The sequence below is a fragment of the Oncorhynchus keta genome, chromosome 12, assembly GCF_023373465.1.
Source record: "Oncorhynchus keta strain PuntledgeMale-10-30-2019 chromosome 12, Oket_V2, whole genome shotgun sequence".
Taxonomy (NCBI): Eukaryota; Metazoa; Chordata; class Actinopteri; order Salmoniformes; family Salmonidae; genus Oncorhynchus; species Oncorhynchus keta.
In genome coordinates, this window is record NC_068432.1 from 9,549,989 (window position 1) to 9,567,623 (window position 17,635).

Here is a 17,635-nt window from a genome sequence, read left to right on the forward strand (position 1 = left end):
GTACGTGTGTGTTTGGTCTTTGTCCCCGTGCTTTTACATGGCACGCCATAATTTGGGCTGAATAAAAAACCTTATTACGCATTCCTGCGCCTGTCTCCTGAATCATATATAACCTACGTGACACATAGTCCAGCGGCTACAGGAAGAAATTGATGATAGCACCACCAAATTTCACACACAGCTGGGGCATGTCTAAATAAGTATTTTTGGCTATAGTACAATCACAGATTTTGTCCATTACCCCCCTGGTTGGCCATTTCCAATATGGCCACCAACCAACTGCATGCATATTGGACAAGATTCATTTGGCCATATCTACGGAAATAATTGGTACTTACTGTCACGACTTCTGCCGAAGTCGGTCCCTCTCCTTGTTTGGGTGGCATTCGACGGTCGACGTCACCGGACTTCTAGCCATCGCCGATCCACTTTTCATTTTCCATTTGTTTTGTCTTTGTCTTACACACCTGGTTTCAATTCCCCAATTACTATTAGTTCGTTATTTAACCCTCTGTTCCCCCATGTTTGTTTGAGTAATTGTTTATTGTATTGCGGTCCATATTTGTGGCCTTGTATTTATACGACGTGTATTGTTATATTAATGAGTAAAATTGCTTTCATTACTCATATCTGCTGTCCTGCGCCTGACTCATCTCACCAGCTACACACAGACGCATTACACTTACCAGCCAACCCCTCCCTAACCCGGACAACACTAGGCCAATTGTGCACCGCAACACAGACCTCCCAGTCACAACAGAGCCTGGTCGCGAACCAGAGTCTCTGGTGGCACAGCTGGCCCTTAACCACTGCGCCACCCGGGAGGCGGCTTGGTCACTTTTACATGACAGACACGATATTTTGAAATCATAAGGAGCATGCTGAAATGTTATCCTCTCAACCGACGGATCCAAATATCAACAAAAAAACTGTGTTTTAGACAGGATTTTGGGCACAATTTTGGTTGTATTTTCAAAAATAACTTTAAAAATTATACATGATCCATTTGATTGTATTTTCCACACTACCTTTAACATGTTTAACCACTTACTATTGAAGTTATTGCCAATTCAAATGACAGAATTTTCGGGGACATTTCCAACACATTTCTGTGTAAGTTTAAAGTACACACACATAAGGCATATTTGGCTCATTTTATTGTGTTCTCCACACCACCTCAAACATTTTAAGCCATTATACTGGACTTGCTAAATGTACAGCAGCCCTTATCAAGCTATCAGTTACACTCATTCAAATAACTCAGTGAGAAGCAGTGCCGTTTTGGATGACAAAAGTACATTACAGTAGTATAGAGCACAGAATCTCTTCAACAATAACTGCACTAAATGTATAAAATAAGGAATAAGAGTACTCAATCTCGAGCCAAATATAACATTTTACTAGAATACAACTGAATGCTTGATATTGCTCAGCTAGGTGTCCCTAGGAGAAATAGCATTGAAGCTAATGCAAAGTAGTTAACAGCTAACTCAATTATTCATCTTTTACAGAAACATGAAAATTATGTGATATACATTTATCTTGTGTTAACAAATAAACAGACATTGCATCATACAAAACTTATAAAGAAGGATGTTGAAGGATTGTAACTACTGTGTCCGACTCGCACATCGCTTCAATTCTGAAGCTGCTTCCTGTCACATGACACAAACAGGTCAATTCTACACTGCTGCACTTAAACTGCCACTAGGGGGTGCTAAACAACTAACAGGTCCAAAACACTCCCCGCCCTGTGTCTTTAACGATCCCACATAAACCTAACTCTGACTATTGGGGTCTTCCGAAGAAAGGAGGAGAACCACTTCAGAAATAGGCAGAGAGAAGACCTTCATAGTTTCCTCCTTGACAACTCGCACGTTGACTTTCCTCACCATCTCATCCCAACTGGGAAGGGTCTTCACAACGATGGCCATAGGCCATTCCTTTCTTTTAGCCTGACTGTTCTTCATTAAGACAACATCCCCTTCTTTAAGATCTGTCCTCTTGTCCAACCCCTTGAGTCGGCTCTGCAGCATGCAGAGATACACCCGCCGCCACCTGTTCCAAAAGGTGTCCCCTAGACTTTGTACCTGCTTCCACTCTCGCTTGTGGAGTTCTACTTCCCCGAACTTGTCTGGTGGAGGAGTGGGGACACCAGTCTTCTGGGTCAAGAGCATAGCTGGAATGAGGATGAGGGGTGATTCTGGGTGTGAAGATACTGGGATGAGAGGTCTGGCATTTTTCACAGCAGTGAACTCAGCCATCAGTGGACAGGACTTTGTGTGTAAGGGTTGAAGATTCACCTTGGAGGAGCATGCAGTCGCGGATACGATGTGCAACGCCAATCATCCGCTCCCATGCACCACTCATATGGGATGAGTGAGGGGGGGTTGAACACCCAGGTACATTTATGTTATTGGAGATACAGTTGAAGTTGGAAGTATACATACACTTAGGTTGGAGTCATTAAAACATGTTTTCAACAACTCCACACATTTCATAACAAACTATAGTCAGAAGATGAGGCAGACAAAGCAGTACTTTAAACGGTGTTTTAATAAAGTAAAAAGGAAAGTACTTCAGGCAAAAATATAAATCCACAACGTCAAAAGTAATTCCAAGAGAAAAAGGTAATCCTCCAAGTGAAAAGGTAAATCCACACGGTGGTAGGTACAGCAGGGGAAAAGCCTCAAAAGATAATCAAAAATAAATAAAAGAGAGCACCACAAGAGAGCAACACAAGAGAGCACCACAAGAGAGCAACACAAGAGAGCAACACAAGAGAGCAACACAAGAGAGCAACACAAGAGAGCAACACAAGAGAGCAACACAAGAGAGCAACACAAGAGAGCAACACAAGAGAGCAACAAATGTTCACAGCATCGCTGGGGTTAGGTGCTAACATTCAAACACAGAGCAAAGAACTGAGGAAAACTAAGGGTTTAAATACATTCAAGGGAAACGAGGCACAGGTGCAAATAATAATCTGGAAACAGGGGAAAACAAAAGGGTCAAAAAAGCACAATGGGGGCATCTAGTGGCCAAAACCGGAACAATCCTGGCCAAATCATGACAAGCTTGTGATAGGCTAATTGACATCATTTGAGTCAATTGAAGGTGTACCTGTGGATGTATTTCAAGGCCTACCGTCAAACTCAGTGCCTCTTTGCTTGACATCATGGGAAAATCAAAAGAAATCAGCAAAAAATTGTAGACCTCCACAAGTCTGGTGTCACGTTCTGACCTTAGTTCCTTTGTTTTGTCTTTGTTTTAGTATGGTCAGGGCGTGAGTTGGGGTGGGCAGTCTATGTTCTTTTTTCTATGATTTGGGATTTCTGTGTTTGGCCTGGTATGGTTCTCAATCAGAGGCAGCTGTCAATCGTTGTCTCTGATTGAGAACCATACTTAGGTAGCCTGTTTTCGCCCTTGAGTTGTGGGTGATTCATTTCTGTTGAGTGTTTGTAGTCTGCACCAGACAGAACTGTTTCGGTCATGTTGTTGGTTTGTAGTTCAGTGTTCAGTTTGATTCATTAAATATTAACATCATGAACACATACCATGCTGCGCATTGGTCCTCACCTTCTTCCACCAACAATGGCCGTTACATCTGGTTCATCCTTGGGAGTAATATCCAAATGCCCGAAGGTACCACGTTCATCTGTACGAACAATAGTACGCAAGTATAAACACCATGGGACCACGCAGCCATCATACCGCTCAGAAAGGAGACGCTTTCTGTCTCCTAGAGATGAACATTCGTTGGTGCAAATCAATCCCAGAAAAACAGCAAAGGATCATTGTGAAGATGCTGGAGGAAACTGGTACAAAATTATCTATATCCACAGTAAAATGAGTCCTATAAATGACATAACCTGAAAGGCTGCTCAACACGGAAGAAGTTAGGTGTGGAAACACTTTGTTGCTTTTATGAATTTTGTCTTGCTGCTTTTTGTACAATGTTGCTCTGTCTGTATGCTATGTCTTGCTTGTCCTATGTTGCTTTTGTCTATATTGTAATTGTTGTTAATAACCTGCCAGGGACTGTGGTTGATTTAATGTGCACTGTCCCTGTTAAAATCAACTCAAGTCACTGCTCCAAAACCGCCTTAAAGAAATACCAGACTAAGGTTTGCTGGTCATTTCTGGTCTACAAACCTGACTCGTTTACCTCAGCTCTGTCAGGAAGAATGGGCCAAAATTCATCCAACTTATTGTGAGAAGCTTGTGGAAGGCTACCGGAAATGTTTGACCCAAATTCAACAATTTAAAGGCAATGCTACCGAATACTAATTGAGTGTATGTAAACGTCTGACCCACTGGAAATTTGATGAAATAATAGCTGAAATAAATCATTGTCTCTACTATTATTCTGACATTTCACATTCTTAAAATAAAGTGGTGATCCTAACTGACCTAAGACAGGGCATTTTAACTTGGATTAAATGTCAGGAATTGTGAAACTGAGTTTAAATGTATTTGGCTAAGGTGTATGTAAACATCCGACTTCAACTGTACCTCTCAACACTCTCTGAACTGGAGTTTGATCCATCCATACTCAGGTCTCAGCAAGCACCAACAAAGTTTGTATCGCAATCTGAACGTATCTGGTTTGCCTCTAGTTGAGAAGTATCTTCTCAGGGTGTTTATGAAGCTTGAAGCACTTAATGATTCAATTACTTCTGTGTACAGCTCTTGTGCACATACACGGCAACATCACCACTCACCTTTTGATATTGGCATGTCCTCCTCTGGTGCTGCATGAGACCACTTCCCATGGACCGAAAACGTCTGCACCTACGAAAGTGAAAGTTGATCCTACCTGGAGCCGCTCGGCTGGCAGTTCTAGCATCTGCTGGTGTTCCGTCTTCCCGCGGAGCTTCTTGCATGTGACACACGTGATTAGTGCACCGCTGATACATCTCTTAGCTCCAACCAACCAGAGTCCATCTGTTCGGATGGCACCCTCTGAAATGTTTCACAGCTTCATTGTGGTGATGCACAAGCAAGGTTGCCAGGTGGTGACGACCTGGAAAGATGATGCGGTTGACATAGTTTGCTCGATTCGGCTTCCAACTCTGAGCAGTCTGTCATTGTCTACGATAGGATGCAGCCTTCGTAGACTGCTGTCAATAGGAAGACTGCGTTCTGCTGCTATGCACCTAAACTGCTCTGCATAACATTTGTCTTGGATACTCTTTATCACAAGGACTTTGGCTTTTTCCAGCTCCTCTTCAGTGGGGATCTTCAGACAGATGTGCCATCCGTGGAAGCTGTTCTCTTGTGCAGGCTGAGAGAAGGTTGAGCTATGTGGATTAAGAGTGTTATTGTCCTTATGAGACTGTTCCACTTGGAGAAACGCTCAAAGCATTTGGAGCTCAGCAAGTTCTTGGAGACTTGAGTGACATTAGTTGTCACCTATGGCCGTATCTCAGAAGCAGAGTTGATAAGGTCAAAATACTTTAGAGGTTAGGAGGAGTGCAGGGCTGGATTCTGTAGAAAGGCTGGTCCTGATAGCCATGTTGTGTTGCTGAGGAGAGCTACTGTTATGGATCTAGATCCATGGTCAGCTGGGTTTAGATCTGTGGGCATGTACCACCATTGGTCTGGGGACGTGTATTGCCAGATATGCCGAACTCTGTTGCTCACATAGACGTAGGGCCACCTTGTTTGGTAGTGGAAGTAGTAAGCACCACTTTGCTGTCTGAATAGTATGTGATGCTGTCAAACTTCAGATCCACCTCCTCAACTATCAACTCTGCGATCTCGACTGCCAGCACGACTGCACATAGTTCCAGTCTGGGGATAGTGAGTTCTTGCTGAGGAGCAAGCCTTGCCTTGCCAAAGACAAAGCTGACTTCACTTTTTCCATCTTGAGTGGTGACCTTCAGGTTAGCTACAGCTGCGATAGCTTTCACTGATGCATCTGCCCTTCATGACAACTATAGCACCGCAACTATAGCACCGATGTCACAGGAAGGCAAAATAGATCATCAAAGACAACAAACACCCGAGCCACTACCTGTTCACATTAATACCAACCAGAAGGCGTGGTCAGTACATGTGTATTAAACTGGGACCGAGAGACTGAAGAACAGCTTCTATCAAGGCCATCAGACTGCTAAACAGCAATCATTAATTCAGAGAGGCTGCTGCCTACATGGAGACCCAATCACTGGCCAAATGTATCACTAGTCACTTTAAGCAATGCCACTTTGAATAATGCCACTTTAATAATGTTTACATATCATACATTACTCAAATCACATGTATATACGGTATTTTATCCATCTATTTCACCTTGCCTATGCCGCTCGGCCATCGTTCATCCATATATTTATATCTACATATTCTCATTCACCCCTTTCAGATTTGTGTGTATTAGGTAGTTGTTGGGGAACTTTAGATTACTTGCTGACCCAGGTTCTCTCCAGTAAGTGTCAGTGAGTTGTGTTGGTTTGGCTCGTCAAGGATCTTCTGCGGTGTGCTGTAACTGAGCTTCTCTTTCACCCTAACCTGACTGTTGCATGGGCTGAAGTAGGTTGGATGACAATTTTCCAAGATGGATGTCTTGAACGATCTCACCTGAGATGGTTTGCGGGCACCTCTGAGACACACATCCCCGACAACAACCCAATCTAGGTCTAGCTTCTGGGCAAATGGAGCATCGTCTGGACCGTTGATTTCTTTCCTCACTTTATGTACTCTCAAGACAACTCTGCCTTAGAGGAGAAGTATGTCGGCATTGGAATCCAGAGGTGGGATCTCGTCTGCGATGTGTCTCAGGTGACTGTGGTGGCGAGCTGAGTGGTTGTTAGGGACTTGGTTACATTCGATGAGCGTGGGAAGGAGGAGCCTCATCTTCTCGTCGACTGACTCCACAACATAACCACGGGCCGTCCTGTCAGCTGTCTCTGTTAGTACCACGCACATCTTGAGTGTGTATGGTGATGAACTACCTTTGACCTTGAAGATGTTGAACTCTGATCTTGCTTTGTTCATCCAGTATAGCGCACATCCTTTTTGATTATTCACGGCATCCTTCTGGAACACATTTACGAGGCATATCGTGGAGCATGCTCTCGCGCTCATTCCTTTTCCACATACCGCGGTGCACTTAGATGTGACCTCCTGATTGGCAGGTTCCTCTTCCTCCCTGCTATGCTCTAAAGAGGAAGGGGATGAGCTTAACTTCCATGGAGCTGGACCAGGATGGAGTGCTGAGAGGTGCCGGCCGCTTTCACATTCGTTGCATTTCACCGTTACCTTACAGTTCTTGGCGAGATGATTTGTGGAAGAGCAGCACTGAAAACACACACAGTTCTCTTTGAGGAACTGTTTGCGGTCTTCCAGGGACTTCTCTCTGAAACCTCCACACTTCTTTAACGGATGAGGCTTGGTGACCTACGTAATCTACTTTGCAGATTTAACGGCTGGTTTCTTCTGATCCCCCGTGTTCTCTGTTGAAGATACTTGTATTTTGTGGACAGATATTGTCTTCCCATTTCTGTCTTGCTCGTCTCTTCTGACAGGTGCCAAATGGGAGGAGAAGAGGTTGAATCTGGGGTCTGCCCTGACTTTGGCTTCTCTACGGATGACGTTGGCGAACACCCAGAATGGAAGGTGACATTGTTTTATAGCCTGACGTTTGACCCATATGATGTCCACGTTTCCTGCAGGCCATATGGGAGCTTCTCTACGATAGGGCCCACCCCTTTGGATGTCTCCAGGCATGATAGGCCAGGTAGGTAGCCATCTTTCTTTGCAGCTTCGAGCTCCAATAATAGAGGGTCACAGACTGTCTGGGGTTCTTTATTTGTCACGTTTTTTGCAGTACAGGTCATGACCATAGGGCTGTTGTCACTCTCTCTACACTGGTCGGCTACACATGCATTTAGTCAAACTCTTCTCCAGTAGCTGAATCAAGTTAGACCTGCTTGAAATACTTTTGCAGATAAATTGCTCATTTCATCTATGGAAATAGGCTGTTTGATTTAGACCCACTGAAAAGTCCAAGTGGAGCGAGTGACATAGTTTTCTAGTGAGAAAACATGGTAACAACACCTAATTGTTATCCAGGCATCTCTGTTCTGTGGAGAAACTGTGTAATGTCTCCAATCTCCAATTTATTCATTCATGTTTATGTTGGGAGATGAATTGCTTTCTTTCTTCTCCACGCCTCAACCACAAAGCCATAGTCGTCACTGAACAGGCTTTTGTCCTCTTGGTGAAACTGTGAATCAGCAAACAGATTCTCTCTGTGTGTTCGAGAACAGAATGATGAGCATTAAGACAAAAAGGAACAAGTTACATAAAGCTTGTACTGTACTGTGTTGAAATTATGTCCCCTCTGTTTTATTGCAGGGCACAAACATTCCTTGTGAACAGAGATGAAGAGATTGCATTGATGTCCACCACGATGACTGTCTGAAGAAACCCTATCTATGTAAGCTGTATGGATCAATGTAAAAAAAAAAATACAAACCAACAATATTCAGGACAAAGTGTCTGAAACATTCAAACTTTCCCTAAAGTTGAACTTTAAGTGAAACAAATTTAGAAATGACGACAAATATTTCTTCCTCATACCTTTTATTGAACATCTCTACTGATGTGTACAGTGCATCCTTTGTTTTCTTAACAAATTCTATGAATCTAGACAAAGGAAAACAAATATTGAATGATTATTCAACTATGATACCAAGAACACAGACGATTAGTAGTTCAATTACAAACATCCACACCATACAAAATGTACTAAAAGAAATTGGTACCTTTTTTAAAGAGAGGTTTCATACATTGTACAGTTTAGGTCTTAAGAACGGGACATCATGAAATGTAACATAAACAAATTGGCTAACATGTCAGAACCTGAAAACTAAACTGACCCATACAGTTGTGGAGGATGACAGTGTATTTACAAATCCATTGAGGAGAGAATATTAAAGTGCTGTGTTGGGTTCTGAGACAAACATTACTGCACTATCACGTCATAAAAACATATTTACATACATACAGTCACCATGTGAACATACAGAAATATACACATCTCTCTGCAGCTCCAAGGCATGGACCACAGGGGCCATGGTGTGTGGAAGCGTTTTTTCCTGGCCCAGCTTCAACACACCAGGGTCATATTCATTAGGGCACTGAAAATAAACTGTTTTAAATCATTTTGCAACGAAAAAAGACAATTAATGTCCAATTTGTTCCCTTTGGTGCCTATGTTTAAATTAATCATGGTCTTAAATTTAGGCCAGATGTGTAAGTGCTGGGCTGAAACAAAAGCCTGCACACACTGCATCTCTCCAGGACTTGCATATAAACAATCAGGGCTGAGTGGTGCCATTGATCTCCAGTATGGGGGTGGGCTCTTCCAACTGAGGGGCAGGTAGTACCCCTGGGTTGCGGAACATACGCCTGGAGCTTCTAGTGCGGGGCGGGGAGGGGGTGGAGGTTTTGCTCTGCAACTTGTTGTTGTGATGTGAAGGGGGGGAACTGACTGGGGTGCGAGGGTACCTGCGAGAAGAGCGGGCAGGGGGGTCAGGGGAGTGTGAGGAGGGGGGCAGGGAGCTGCTGTAGCTGGGAGGGCTTCTAGGTGGTACAGAGGGGAGGCCCAGGCCTATGTTGCCAGGTGAGTCATGGTCTTCCTGAGGGGAATCCTACAAAGAGGGGAACCAAGTCAATACACACACACAATGTTCTCTAAACAGGTCCAAACAATACCTAAGGTGTAGTGGCTGTATTGTATTCTACATTGAGATATTGTAGTCATCCTAACAGCTGAATGAGGGTTGAGAAATAAAAATGTACAAACCCCCACAGTACCTCTGTCCATTTTATCGATTGAATAAATTAACATTTATTCAGACGAGGGTTTATTTAGTTATGTTTTGAGTCAAGAGAGTGATGGTGACAGATTTACATGTTTTTTGTTATTTCGAGAGTTACCTTTTTGAGGATGTAGAGTGCCACTGGATTCTTGCATTCATGTTCAGTCATAATTTTTGGTAAAACTCGAACTGAACAGGATGAAAAAGACATTGGATGAACACCTTTGGTGCAACACACATTTTTTATTTTATTGTTATGAATAAATAAATAAAAGTTATTATTTGTTTTCTTACCTGCATGATTGATGTGGGAATAATCAGGGTGTTCTATTAAATGCCTTGGCAGGCCTGCCAAACCTTTGGGCTTCATTTCATTGATTTGGGAATAATCAGGGTGTTCTATTAAATGCCTTGGCAGACCTGCCAAACCTCTGGGCTTCATTTGACGTTTCTGACGTTCTCTGCATAAGAAACGTACAATATATGTGAGATTAAACTGTGTGCTAAAATGATACAGTATACAACTGTTAAACCCTTTAGAGTCTAAGCCCTGTCTAAGCCAGGGGATAGGGGGTGGTGGGGGTGGGGGGTCTAAGCTAACATATGGAATCGTTTTAAGATGTTCATACCAAGGATAATTTAGCTATTTCATTTTTTAGCAACACATCTGCCACGCTGATCCTCAACACTGGAGCTCCCCAGGGGTGCGTGCTCAGTCCCCTCCTGTACTCTCTGTTCACCTATGACTGCATGGCCAGGCACGACTCCAACACCATCAGTAAGTTTGCAGACGACACAACAGTGGTAGGCCTGATCACCGACAATGACGAGACAGCCTATAGGGAGGAGGTCAGAGACCGGGCCGGGTGGTGCCAGAATAACAACCTATCCCTCAACGTAACCAAGACTAAGGAGATGATTGTGGACTACAGGAAAAGGAGGACCGAGCAACGACCCCATTCTCATCGACAGGGCTGTAGTGGAGCAAGTTGAGAGCCTCAAGTTCCTTGGTGTCTACATCAACAACAAACTAGAATGGTCAAACACATCAAGACAGTCGTGAAGAGGGCACGACAAAGGCTATTCCCCCTCAGGAAACTAAAAAGATTTGTCATGGGTCCTGAGATCCTCAAAAGGTTCTACAGCTGCAACATCGAGAGCATCCTGGTACGGCAATTGCTCAGCCTCTGACCACAAGCACTACAGAGGGTAGTGCATACGGCCCAGTACATCACTGGGGCTAAGCTGCCTGCCATCCAAGACCTCTACACCAGGCGGTGTCAGAGGAAGGCCCTAAAAATTGTCAAAGACCCCAGCCACCTCAGTCATAGACTGTTCTCTCTACTACCGCATGGCAAGCGGTACCAGAGTGCCAAGTCTCGGACAAAAAGGCTTCTCAACAGTTTTTACCCCCAAGCCATAAGACTCCTGAACAGGTAATCAAATGGCTAACCGGGCTATCTGCAATGTGTCCCGCCACCCACCACCCGCAAACCCTCTTTTACGCTACTGCTACTCTCTGCTCATCATAAATGTATAGTCACTTTAACCATATCTACATGTATATACTACCTCAATCAGCCTGACTAACCAGTGTCTGTATGTAGCCTCACTACTTCTACAGCCTTGCTACTGTATGTAGCCTGTCTTTTTACTGTTGATTTATTTCTTTACCTACCTATTGTTCACCTAATACATTTTACGCACTATTAGTTAGAGCCTGTAAGTAAGCATTTCACTGTCGGCGCATGTGACAAATAAACTTTGATTTGATGTACAGACAGAGAAGCATCCAGAAACATGTAGCGAGTGAGACAACCATCAATAAGCTAGTTCTTACTTCTTGGAAGGCCCCCAGCAGGCGCATACTGTAACCAAGGTGATGAGAAGAAAAATACCCCCGGTGGAGAGAATGATGTAGAGGGAACTCCTCCCTGTGGGGGGAACACAGGAGGGTCAGGAGGATAGCAGTGTCACAGGTTGTGTCCCAACTGGCACCTGTTTCCCTATTCAGTGCACTACTTTTGACCAGGGCCCATAGGGCTCTGGTCAACAGTAATGCACTATATAGGGAATACGGTTCTATTTGGGTGGTAACCACACAGGAAAATAAATGTCACAGGAGAGCTACTTAACAGTATGTTCAAGCAGAATTACAGTATGTACTTTCTCCCCTGTCCTCCCACGTACACACTCATGTCTCTGTGATGTAGTCATGTACTGCATGTATAGCCAGTGATCGACTTCCCTCCCACGCATTCTGTTTGCTAATGGTACATTACAATAATGTTTTTTCCCCCTCTAGAGTGAGGGCTTTGGGTTTATTTTATTTTACAGAAGCTATCATGATTTGCATTTGCCTTTATTCACCCCTTCCCTAAAGTACAAGGACTTGCTTTTCAGTGAAGTATTTGTTTAATGCCCTAGGCTTGAAACACTGACTTGTACGCCTAAGAAAGCGCTCTGAGATGAAATTATGAAAATAACTTCAATTTACTTAGTGAGTACTTACTAAAGAAGCCTATATCATGGGTTAGAGAGTGCGAGAGTATTACAGGAGTTAGCTAAATTTCTCCATTCTCATCCCTCAACTTTATAGCAAAGCAAGTGGTGGGGCTGCCATTTTACAGAAAACCAGATTGCAGATTGTGGCTTTAAATAGCTGGTTCAAGCCTATAGTTCCACTGTTAAGCCTACTGTAGATAGTGAGTTTAATGGGCAGGCTCTTCATGCTGCCAATAGGGTTCTCCACCATGCAGCCGTAGATGTCATCATCCACCATCAGCACCCGCACAATTGTCAAGAGCTTCTGGTCAGGTGACAACTGCATGCGCGTCTCATTGGTCAGCGGTTTACCGCCTTTCTGCCAGCTGTACTTGGCATTGGTTCCATTGTCGTGGGAGCAGTTGAGGGTAAAGTGCTCGCTGAGCTCCAGCACTGAGGAGGCCTCCATGTGGACATAAGGCCTGGATATGGGCTCTATGGAGAAGAAGCATAGTAGTCACATGTTTCTGAAATACCCCAATGAAAAGATTAGGATCTCTTGTTCGTTCAGGGTCAAAGGTTATGCTGATATAATGGTGAAAAAATGTGTCACGAGTCAGCTAATGTACATATACAACTTCTCAGGTGACCCATGCGACAATGACTTCATAGGTTCAACACTGTTTGGGCTACTGTCCCTTGCACTTTCCTTGACAATTCAGCCTATTCATACAAATTCATGCAATTCAGCCCAGTCTTATGAATGAGAAATATAAACAAAAATGTCAAAAAGCTTTTGGTTTTGTCACAGACAATGCCAGAAGTCCCTGCAAGCAGTGCCTCTTTAATGCAAGTCATGTCACAGAGGACTATTCACCAACCAACTTAGTGACCTTAGTATCCACCCTGAAATTGGTAGAGTCATACCAAAGACTCCAAAAATGGTACTCAATGCCTCTGCTTGACACTCAGCATTAAAGAGATGGATTAGGGATAAGGTCCTGCAACAGACTAACATCCTGTCCAGGGTGTGTACTTGTATATCAAACTGCCTTACGCTACAGTATAAGGACATAGGCTACTACCCTATGGTCCATTCTGGCATGGACAAGGCTTACTTTTCCAAGGCTTACTTACTTACACTATGAACCACCTACCATCCACAGTTAGGTCGATACTCCCTTCTCCAGTGAATGTGTCATCCGTGATTGAAATCTCCACTTCGTAGGTGCCCTCGTCTGAGAGCTTGAGGTTGTGGAGCAGGAGGGTGCCATTCTCAAACACCAGGATGCGGTCCCGGTACTCTGGCCTCAGGTTCCCAATGATCTCGGTGCCAATGGACTGGACCACAGTGACAGGCTTGTCGTCCCTCTTCAGCTGCCACTTGATGACAGGCGCATCGGGGCTGGAGCTGCTGTAGCGGACGGAGAGGAGTGCCTCCCCGCCCAACGTCCCCCGGATCAGGGAGCCAGGGCTGGTGATGTTGACCCCCTCGACACTTCCTAGTCATAGAGGAGATGGAACAGACTGGATGTATAAGATCCACCTTATTGTATCTAGTACATTTATTCAGGTTATAGTCTCCTGGAACATGTGTAAGCACCACCATATTATCTTTTGCATATTTGTAATCATATTTGTATTCTTTATCTTATCAGATTAGATTCGAATTACACAAATGTAATTTACAAGCATGTGAGACAGATTAACTGACACATTACACCGCAGTAGGGCACAGGTAGGGCTCTAGCTACAATGCCACTTCAGGTTGCTACAAGTGCCTTTCAAATAGGCCTAGTAGCAAACCATCCAACAACTTGCTTTACCCAGATCGTGTACCCAAGGAGACTTGGCCCACTTCTTAATGGAAACGTACTGCCTTTCCTATTCCATTAATCTGTGAATGTTAGTGTTCTGAAGAATATTGGACTGTCCACAATCTCCACACCAGTACCACCATCCCAGCCGTAACTAGGCGGTCTTTGATTGAGTGGCATGCTTCTTTCCATTCATCGTTAACAGGTCATTGTCCGGGCATATGCTAAGCTTCCTCCTCTCAGCCCCTTAGCTATTTCAACAACATATTTCAAACAGTCTAAGTTATGGCCAACAGATTTTGCAGCAATACTTTCTGAGTTCATTGACCAGAGGTTTCATCTCTGTGAGGGAAATAGCCTACAGTATGTGTTCAGAGTGGGCTAATAAAGTGAGAGCCAAATGACTGTATCTAGCTCTGCTGGCTGTTGTTGTGGGCGGTAGGCTGCTGATGACTCGACTGTGGGCACTGGGCCCCCTCCTCCATTGGGGCAGAGTGTGCTGAAGCGAGCCTGCGTGGCAGCACTGCATCGCCGTGGTAACAGCTCACAGTTCTCTGGGGCCGCTGGGATGAGCTGACAAAAGTGGCGATTGTTTGGACCAACTTCCTCCCTGGCAGTCCATGAAAAGAGCCCTCAGAGCAAACACGAGATCCCCGATTGGCTGAGCCCGGAGACAGAGGACCCCAGTGATTCTGCTGATGACAACACAACCGCACCTCTTTCTATGCTTGTGTCTTCAAACCTTTTTTATATATCTCATGTAAAGTTAGAATGATATATTTACAAAAGTATAGATGCTTCGTATATCTTCCCCTTTATGTTTCTAGGTCGTACCTCAATACCCTGAGCTCAGGTCCTTCACCAACCAACATCTGCCCTTTCACCATGATCCTCTCTGCTTGGAGGATCCTCTGATTGTACCATTCTCACAGAGCAGTTTGGCTCCATGACATCACCATTCATACTGGTGGAGGACTTTGGCTAACCTGCTAAACCAACCGGAAGACATTTGAGTAGTGCAGTGCCCACATGGGCTCTGCAGAGGTCAAATACAAACACTTAAACTCGTTAAAGTCTAAACCTTGTGGGCCGGTTTCCCAAACCCAGATTAAGCCATCCTGGACAACAAAAAAATCATTCTCAGGGGAGAATGTCCATTGAAAGTACATTTTACTCCAGGACTTTTTCTGGGTCCTATTGTGACTGCTTTCTGGCAAATAATATATCTTCATCAATTTTTAAATCCACAGATTATGTGTTGTTTTTTGAGTGTCATCAACTTGACTACAAAATGGTTTTCTAGTAATTGAGGATTACTGTACTGTGTGGCATTGTGCTTTCAGATTGAATGAAAATACACAGAGTGTACAAACATTATGAACACCTTCCTATTATTGTGTTCCACCCCATTTTGCCCTCAGGGGGGCATGGACTCCACAAGGTGTCAAAAGCGTTCCACATGGATGCTGGCCCATGTTGACTCCAATGCTTCCCCCATTTGTGTCAAGTTGGCTGGATGTCCTTTGGGTGGTAGACCATTCTTGATACACATGGGGAAACTGTTGAGCGTGAAAAACCCAGAAGCTTTGCAGTTCTTGACACACTCAAACCTGTGTGCCTGGCACCTACATGCATACCACAGGAGATTGGTGGCACCTTAATTGTGGAGAACAGGCTCATGGTAACGACTGGGGTGGAATTCGTGGAAGGGGTCTGTGTGATTCAGTTGGTAGAGTATGGCACTTGCAATGCCGGGGTTGTGGGTTCAATTCTCATTGGGGACCACTACAAACAAATATGAAAATGTATGCACTCTACTGTAATTTGCTCTGGATAAGAATGTCTATGTAAATGTAACATGCATCAAACACATGGTTTCCAGGTATTTGATGCCACTCTCCCTTCAGCGGCATCCTGTGCTGCATACCCCATTCAAAAGCACTTCAATCTTTTGCCTTGCCCATTCTGAATGGCACACATACACAATCCATGTCTCAATTGTCTCAAGGCTTAAAATTCCTTCTTTAACCTGTCACCTCCCCTTCTTCTACACTGATTGAAGTGGATTTAACAGGTGACATCAGTAAGGGATCATAGCTTTCACCTGGATTAAATTGGTCAGTCTATCGGGGAATTTATATATATTTTTTTGTAAATGTTTTATTTAAACTTTTATTTAACTAGGCAAGTCAGTTAAGAACAAATTCTTATTTTACAGTGACTGTGAAAAGAGCAGTGAAGTGGATTTCACAAGTGACATCGATAAGGGATTGTAGCTTTCACCTGGATTCACCTGGTCAGTCTCTGTCATGGAAAAAGCAAGGGTGCCTATTTTGTATTTATTTAACCTTTATTTTATCAGGGAGTCATACTGAGACTGAGGTCTCCTTTACAGATGAACCCTACATTTCATAAATAACAGAAAATACACACATCAAAATATAAATACATAATGCAAGCAGAAAGAAAAACACATTCATAAAAAAAACATTTATAAAAAGTTTAAATAAAACACAATCAGTAATAAGGTCCTCAATCAGCTTTCTGAATTCACCTAGAGGTACCAAAACATCACATTTAATAACATTTTGAAGATTGTTCTACAGATAAAGTGCAAAAAAACAAAAAGCTGATTTACCTAACTCAGTAGAGACCCAAAGAAACCAAAGGAATGTTATGTACACTCAGTGTAAGCTAATATATAATAAGGAAACGTTTATTTGCTTGTTTGACATGGACAAAGTAGGCATAATTGAACATGTTCTTGCAAGTAGAATATGAAAAACACAAAATGTATGTGTCCAACCTATCAGACAAACAAATCTCTGTCAGAAACCATTTCCTTGTCCACTCCATTCTAAATACCTCCCACCCACATTGCCTTGCCTTGTGTTTCCCAAAAACAGGGGAAAGTTTCCCTTACCTGACTGGGACAAAACAAGGAGACACCAGAATAGCAAAAGTTGAGGAGCGGCTATGGCTTTTGAGAGAGCCTCTCTCTCTGCCTTCATCTTGGGTTTAGCACTCCGTTTCTGTCCCAGACAATTAGCATGATTTGTCCACTCTGGCCACGTCCCCCAGAGAGCGCACAGCCATTCCTCCAAGACAGGACTCCACTAGGACTGGGTGCACTGCACAACAAAGCAACGCACCAGCAGGCAAGACAGAGTGATGTGTGTGTGTTTGTGTGTGTGTGTGGGGGTTGGTTGGTTGGTTCTTCTATCCTTGTGGGGACCTAGCATCCCCAAAAGAGAAAACAAGGAAAATTTGCCACATCCCCGTGTGGACAAAAGCTATTTTAAGCTTAGTGGTTAGGGTTACAATTAGGGAAAGGGGGATACCTAGTCAGTTGAACAACTGACTGCATTCAACTGAAATGTGTCTTCTGCATTTAACCCAACCCCTCAATCAGAGAGGTGCAGGGGGCTGCCATAATCAACATCCACGTCATTGGTGCCCGGGGGAACTGTTGTTCTGCTCTGGGGCAGAACAGATATATACCGT

The 17,635-nt window shown here is 43.8% G+C and overlaps 1 protein-coding gene across 1 annotated transcript; it reads right to left on the reverse strand.

Moving 5' to 3' along the window:
* Positions 1-8,572: 8,572 nt before the first annotated feature.
* On the reverse strand, positions 8,573-17,332 carry LOC118390938 (hepatocyte cell adhesion molecule-like). The gene is made up of 7 exons (XM_035781793.2): positions 17,055-17,332; positions 13,472-13,816; positions 12,528-12,809; positions 11,671-11,764; positions 10,125-10,291; positions 9,949-10,019; positions 8,573-9,659 (listed from the first exon to the last, which is right to left on the reverse strand). The coding sequence occupies exons 1-7, from the start codon at positions 17,140-17,142 to the stop codon at positions 9,327-9,329; spliced, it is 1,380 nt and encodes a 459-aa protein (XP_035637686.1). The 5' UTR covers positions 17,143-17,332; the 3' UTR covers positions 8,573-9,326.
* Between the last annotated feature and the right edge of the window lie 303 nt (positions 17,333-17,635).